General features: G+C 34.0%; 2 protein-coding genes across 3 annotated transcripts; one reads left to right on the forward strand and one right to left on the reverse strand.

Annotated features, from left to right (window-relative positions):
- Positions 1–255: 255 nt before the first annotated feature.
- On the forward strand, positions 256–3,540 carry LOC107630161 (RING/U-box superfamily protein). Of its 2 annotated transcripts, XR_015907201.1 has the most exons (4): positions 295–621; positions 944–1,026; positions 2,216–2,927; positions 3,144–3,540. XR_015907201.1 is itself a non-coding variant. In XM_016333225.3 (3 exons), exons 1-3 carry the CDS (start codon positions 469–471, stop codon positions 2,805–2,807), a joined length of 828 nt encoding a protein of 275 aa, XP_016188711.1. In that variant the 5' UTR covers positions 256–468; the 3' UTR covers positions 2,808–3,079. The 2 variants fall into 2 exon arrangements, 1 of the variants encoding a protein (XP_016188711.1); XM_016333225.3 differs by lacking the exon at positions 3,144–3,540 and having other exon boundaries at positions 256–621; positions 2,216–3,079.
- Positions 3,386–6,016, reverse strand: LOC107630159 (polyubiquitin). The gene is made up of 2 exons (XM_016333223.3): positions 5,616–6,016; positions 3,386–4,917 (listed from the first exon to the last, which is right to left on the reverse strand). Exon 2 carries the CDS (start codon positions 4,915–4,917, stop codon positions 3,544–3,546), a length of 1,374 nt encoding a protein of 457 aa, XP_016188709.1. The 5' UTR covers positions 5,616–6,016; the 3' UTR covers positions 3,386–3,543.
- Positions 6,017–7,336: the final 1,320 nt, after the last annotated feature.

Raw genomic sequence — 7,336 nt, forward strand, 5'->3', positions numbered from 1 at the left:
AAAAATTAATTATTAATTGTTCTAATTATGAGCATCTTAAAATTAATTTAAATGTATTCTCTTCGATCCTCATTTAATTTACGCATTTCGATCCTCTTAATTCTCAAATGCTCCAAGAAACACAGAAATAAATATATATAAAAAGGATCCATTAGCACATGAAAGAATACGATTCTTTGATTTCTTTCTATTCATTTCTGAGCAGCAGCCACTAGAGAAAAGCATCATCAACATGGAGTAAGAATAAGGATTTGAATCGGAATAGAAACTAAAGGAACTCAAAAGCAGAGAGAGTAGAAGTGACAACATTACTTAGTATATGTTCTTTGTGACAACTAATTAAATGAACAGCACCATTAATTTCCAAAGTTTACAAATTCTTGGAAGCTATATTTACAACCCAAGTAAGGAACCCATTACACTTATTATTATTTACATGTTCAGTTTGAAGAGGAAGGTGAAATCATCATGAGCAACAATAATATGAACAATTATTTCATGCCTTTGCCTGGCTCTCGCAGAACAAGTAGTGATAGAAGAGCATTTAATGTTTACACTTTTGATAATAGTGATTCCAATGACGTGCCTGTGTATTACAGATCTCGCTCTAACCATAACACTGTAAGTATACATATAATATATACAATTTTTATTGCGTCATTCTTCCAAAAGCTTAAGCTGATAGGAAGAGACAGTAAATGGTTATATCTCTAATACGTCGTCCCTTTAAGCAAAGCCTCTTTTTGGATTTATGTGACAAGGATTGAACACAATACATTTCTATAATAGAAGTTCTAATATCTTGTTATGATACTACTTTTCCCAAAAATTTAGACACATGAATAATTATATCTCTAACAATTTGTTACACGACACGTGAGTTAATCAAAAAGAAAATTCAATTTGTGACAATTTTGTATATGGTTTTGGTTTATAATAACAGGGTAACAGGAGTTCAGGTGTGATAGATCCAAGGAGGGTGTGGGAAAGCAGAACTCCATCATCAGGACGCCACACTGCTCCAAAGTAAGACCAAATTGAAATATAATTTGCCTTAATTTAATTTAATTGTTTAAGTAGGTAATAGGTTATCATTGAACAATTCCTTAATATAAATATGATTGCTCTTGATTAGTTTGATATTCATATTGGTTGAGTATTTATTGATGCTCATTCCAAATGGTATACACATTATAGGAATTAAAGTATTCTGTTTTATGTAAATTTCAGAGGACACCAGCTAAACAGATTTGCTAAAGAATCAGGATTTAGTAATTTTTTTTTCCTAACCATTAAGTCTGTAAATTTTAGGTATTTACCTGTAATTATACTCCAAGTCTCCAACTTTAACTAGGTTCCTATATCTTAAATTTGTACTCAATTCTTAATCAAGTTTTTTAGTGTAAATTTTTTTAAGAAATATAAATGCAAAAATTAGTCTCGAACAAATTCTAACAAATATTTAGAATAATAAATTTTTTAGACACCAATTTAAATGTTTATTCTTTCATAAATTTAAACACCAATTGTTATAAAAGTTTTATAATAGATGGAATAATTTTGTCCCATGGGAGTATCTAATAATTGCGGTAGTAGTGCACATATTTTTTTATATAAGGCTATTAGATCACAAAAATATTATTATATGACAAATTAAGCCTTTCTTCGAAATAATGGATGAATCAATCTGTACGACAAACATAATTTTTAAAGATTTCTAGAGAATAAAAATTTGTTAGAAACCAAAATATTCTATCAAAAATTCATTAGAACCAATTTGAATATCTGTTCAAATATGAATTAAATAATAAAAAAGCCTAAATAAGAATTAAATCATATCAAATTTCCATTATTAAGAAAGTAAAAGGAAGAAACCAGGAGCATAATTCTGGCACAATGTTATTATTTACAGTGCACAAACGTTTTAACCAGTGCGTATAACTTTGGTAGTTAGTCAGGGTAGAGTTTATTATATTTGATCTTAGTAGTTGCATAAACCAATGAGCTGCATCATGAATATCAAGTGTTTCATACCCAATAACCCAAATCTAGTGACTATTTTCTCTCCAAATTTTCCCTGTGAATTTCACACTTAATAAACACAATTCGATTCACTCTCGTTTTGTTCAGTAGGAGCTTTAAAACATAAGCTTGAGGGGTTAAGACTCAAGAAAATCCTAGCTGATTTAATTGACCAACTTTGACCATTTTGCAGTTTTCAAGCACAACCACATAACAGGCAACAATTTCATTTTAATAATGGCGAGATAGGAAGGGGCTCAAACCCCAGGTTCAGAGATATTTTCCGGCAATCACCGCCGCGAACCGCAACAACCACAGAGATTCCCCCACAAGTAGAAAATTCTGAGTCAATGGCTCTTAGCAAGCTCAAGAAAGAAGTCTACAACCCCGTGCCAAAGCGGCTAGCCCGGAGACTCAGCCTATACTACAGAGGCGACAACAACAACGGGTCGAATGGTGTGCGAGAAAGGGAGAAAGACAAGGATGAAGAAGGTAAGAGTTGTGCTGTTTGCTTGGAAGATTTTGAGGCAAAAGAAGAAGTTATGGTCACACCATGTAACCACATGTTCCATGAGGAATGCATAGTGCCTTGGGTAACAAGCAAAGGACAGTGCCCAGTTTGTAGGTTTGTGATAATTGAGAGAGTTATAGGGAACCTTTACCCTTCTTCATTCAATAGCAGTAACATTGCAAATATGGAACCAAGTGAACTAATTGCTGGTGAGCTTTTGTCAATTTTGAGCGCCATGGAAGAAGCTTTTCAGTTGGGGAATGGAATGTACTAGTAGGACACACAAGAATTTGTTATTCTCGTGTTGGCAAGAAGCTTTGTCTTAACTTCGCAAACATATTCTACATAAGATTTGATGGGATATGTACTGCTGAATTGTGACTTTGCGAGTTTGGTAATTCAAGTCCATGGTGCATCCAAGCACATAATCATCCCATGCTATGTTCTTTTTTCCTACTTAAATCCATAGAGCGTTTTGTCTATTACTTTCTTCTATTCAATTGAAAAACAATTTGATTAAATAATATAAAACCCATTTGCAGCTCAGTATGGAAGGAGATGGTATGTTCTTGCAATAATCTTAATCAAGTATTGTTTATTGTGTTGGCAGCTCAAACAATTCCTGACAACAGCATAAGGTCGGTTGGTTTCACTCAAAATGGAGACACTTGCAAAGTTTGTGCGGAAACTTTTGATCACCAACTTATACATTACTACTCCTTTACAAATTCTGCTTGGTATGCGCCTCGTTATGTGGGTGGGGGATATACAATTCTATAAAAGTTTATTAACTATGTTGTTATAGCAATAATTAAATAAGTACTTTCTATTTTTTTAAAAAAAAATACTATCTAGGTAAAATAGTGCAATTTTATATAACAGAGTAGTACTTTTTATCTGTAGCAAATGTTCAAACTATTACACAATTCCAATTAACATAGAAAAACAAGCAACATCCATTAAGACCTGAAAAGGATACCAAGCCACAATAAAAGTCATACACACCATGTTTAAAAGCCACCACGAAGGCGAAGGACAAGATGGAGGGTCGATTCCTTTTGGATATTATAGTCTGCCAATGTACGACCATCCTCCAATTGTTTGCCAGCAAAGATGAGCCTCTGCTGATCCGGGGGAATACCCTCCTTGTCCTGAATCTTCGCCTTCACATTATCAATGGTATCGGAGCTTTCGACCTCCAAAGTAATGGTTTTCCCCGTCAGGGTCTTCACAAAAATTTGCATACCACCACGGAGCCTCAGAACCAAATGCAAAGTAGATTCCTTTTGGATGTTGTAATCAGCAAGAGTACGGCCATCTTCAAGCTGCTTCCCTGCAAAGATGAGCCTCTGCTGATCCGGAGGGATACCCTCTTTGTCCTGAATCTTCGCCTTCACATTATCAATTGTATCAGAACTTTCAACCTCCAAAGTGATTGTCTTTCCGGTCAAGGTCTTGACAAAGATTTGCATTCCACCTCGGAGTCGCAAAACAAGATGCAAGGTGGACTCCTTCTGAATGTTGTAATCAGCAAGGGTCCTTCCATCCTCCAACTGCTTACCAGCAAAGATAAGTCTCTGCTGGTCAGGTGGGATACCCTCTTTGTCTTGGATTTTTGCTTTGACATTGTCAATGGTGTCTGAAGACTCGACCTCCAGGGTTATTGTCTTTCCGGTTAGTGTCTTGACAAAGATTTGCATGCCACCACGGAGCCGCAACACCAAATGTAAAGTGGACTCCTTCTGAATATTGTAATCTGCAAGCGTCCTTCCATCTTCAAGCTGCTTACCGGCGAAGATGAGCCTCTGTTGATCTGGTGGAATGCCCTCTTTGTCCTGAATCTTAGCTTTCACATTGTCAATGGTATCTGAGGATTCCACCTCCAGTGTTATGGTCTTCCCTGTCAAAGTCTTGACAAAAATCTGCATGCCACCTCTCAAACGGAGAACCAAGTGAAGCGTTGACTCCTTCTGAATGTTGTAATCTGCTAGTGTCCTTCCATCCTCAAGCTGCTTCCCAGCAAAAATCAACCTCTGCTGGTCAGGTGGGATACCCTCTTTGTCTTGGATTTTAGCTTTGACATTGTCAATGGTGTCTGAGGATTCGACCTCTAAGGTGATGGTTTTCCCAGTCAAGGTCTTCACGAAAATTTGCATGCCACCTCTTAAACGAAGCACCAAGTGGAGTGTGGATTCCTTCTGAATGTTGTAATCGGCAAGGGTTCTACCATCTTCAAGTTGTTTTCCGGCGAAAATAAGCCTTTGCTGGTCAGGAGGGATTCCTTCTTTATCCTGAATTTTGGCCTTGACATTATCAATTGTATCGGAACTTTCCACCTCAAGGGTGATGGTCTTGCCCGTCAAGGTTTTCACGAAGATTTGCATCTGTTCAACACAAAAGCCACAAAATTTTCAACCACCGAGAGTACTTAGACATCAAACTGAAAATTAAATCACAAACCTAATCTCAACAAAATCATAACCGCAACCAGTTCAGAAACCATTACTTTCTACAGCTTTGACAAAACAACCAAAAACCGCAAACCAATTATGAGACTCACCGATTCAGTACTATGACAGTATGTATACAGAAACCCTAATCATGATCCTCAATACATAAAAAACATATCTTGGCACCAATCTTCCAACAACAGACAGTAAACACTTGACTTGTTTAAGAAAGATTAAATCACAAAGCATAAATATATCGAGAAGCATAACCTAATCAAAATTTCCGAGTTCGTATTAAAAAATTATCGGATCGGAAACAAGGTTAAATGAAAGAAAGAAAATTTAAGAAAGATTAAATTACAAAGCATAAATATATCGAGAAGCATAACCTAATCAAAATTTCCGAGTTCGTATTAAAAAATGATCGGATCGGAAACAAGGTTAAATGAAAGAAAGAAAATCAATAAGAACTAACACACTTCTCCTAAATCGGAAACAAATCAAAGCAAAAAAATAATAAGCAAATGCAAAAGCAATAATCATCAATAACCTAAAGCAATCATCAAACTACGCCCTCTATAATCAGATAATAGCAACCAATTAAAGCAGGTAGCCAGAATCCGAAGACATACCTTGAAACAAAGATCGCGATTAACAGAATCAAGAAGATTAGGTTTTTGCGATCAAAGAACTTTTTCGTATTTCCAATTGCGAGTTGCGTACGATAACGAGGGTTGAAAGAAAGGGTCGAATTTTATGGCTTTGAGGTGCCGACTTAATGACGAAAATATCGCTGAAGCAACGAATAAAAATGTGCCACGTGTTAATGTTAACCTGGACGATAAGCAAAGATTAGAATGACTTTTAACAGAATTAATAACAGAGTCCGTTAATCATCTATGGTTCCAGAGTAATCTCGGAGCTTCTTTTTCTTTACTTTTATTTTTTGTTTGGTTCAAATCTTCGATCTTCCATCCTCATTTTCTTTTTGTTTTAGCAATTAACGGGCCAGCCCTGAAAACTAGTGACCCATTAGGATGAGTACATTGGGGAATTGCTGCTATATGGTTTAAGATATAAAAAATTAAAATCTGATTCCCAAATGGTGATACATAATTCAATGGGCAAAATGAAAAGGAGAATTCTTATTACATCACCAATTGATTTTAGAGGAGTCATCTTCTATATAAGGTTGGACAAATCTGAATAACATCTACTGTATTTGTTTGTATTTGATATAAAATTTGTAGATATATAAAATAAGTTTATCGAATTAAATTTGATCTACAAATAAATAAACTCGAATAGTAAATTTTAGATTCAGTCTAATAAGAATCTAATAGTTAATTAAAAAGATCAATAAACTACATATATATTAAGATCAAGAAATATATTAAAATTATTAATTATTTTTCATTTATATTCATGGATCGAGATATGCTTTTATTTTGAAATATTTTTTGATAATTTAATATAGATCGTCCTAGCTAGGTTCAGTAATTCAAAGAATTCTAATAACTAATTCTTTTATTTATTTAATTTGCAAAATAAACAAACCTTAAATAATATTAGTATTTTATATAATCACATACTCAATATTCGAATATTATCATTTATACCAATTAATTTAAAATTATAAATTCATGATAATCGACTGAATGGAGCCGATTTGCTTACACCCAATTGTAGACTTAAATAACAATAAAAAGTTGGGGGAAGAAAAACTTAGTTACAAAAGGAAAGTTTCATATATATATATACACTAAAATAGGTAAATTTTCATCCGCTACCCCTATTCCCTATTTACAATTTTAAGAGCGTGCATGGTCCGATCCGACCCAAAGGCTCAATCCGACTCTAAATATTTTAGGGGTTAATTTTGTATAATTTTATTGGGTTTAGGACTGAATAAGGGCCTCAAAAATAGACCCGATCATTATTTTGGGTCGGGTCCTGCCATAGCTTGAGTCGTCCAAACTCGATCTGGTGACCCGGTCATCATAAACAATTAATATTTTGTGTTATTAGTAATGGATGATGGCTATTCTTATGTGAAATTTAAGTATTGTAAATCTTAATATATATATATATATTTTGTTATTAGTTATTATAAGACTATAAGTTAATGTTTTATGTTTAAAATGCATAAAATTTTAGACTAATACATAATATTGTGTTATTTGTATTGATTTAAATATTTGGTGTTATTAGACAATATTAGTATTGATTATGGTTATGCTTTAATTTCAGAGAAGAGTTGGTTCTTGTTATATTTTTCTAAGTGAATTTTACCATGTCAAATAATGGTTGGAGTCTTAAAAATTTGGATATTTTCACATGCTAGTTTATAAGA

This window comes from Arachis ipaensis, chromosome B3, assembly GCF_059453495.1.
Source record: "Arachis ipaensis isolate K30076 ecotype BB chromosome B3, ASM5945349v1, whole genome shotgun sequence".
In the NCBI taxonomy this organism is placed as follows: Eukaryota; Viridiplantae; Streptophyta; class Magnoliopsida; order Fabales; family Fabaceae; genus Arachis; species Arachis ipaensis.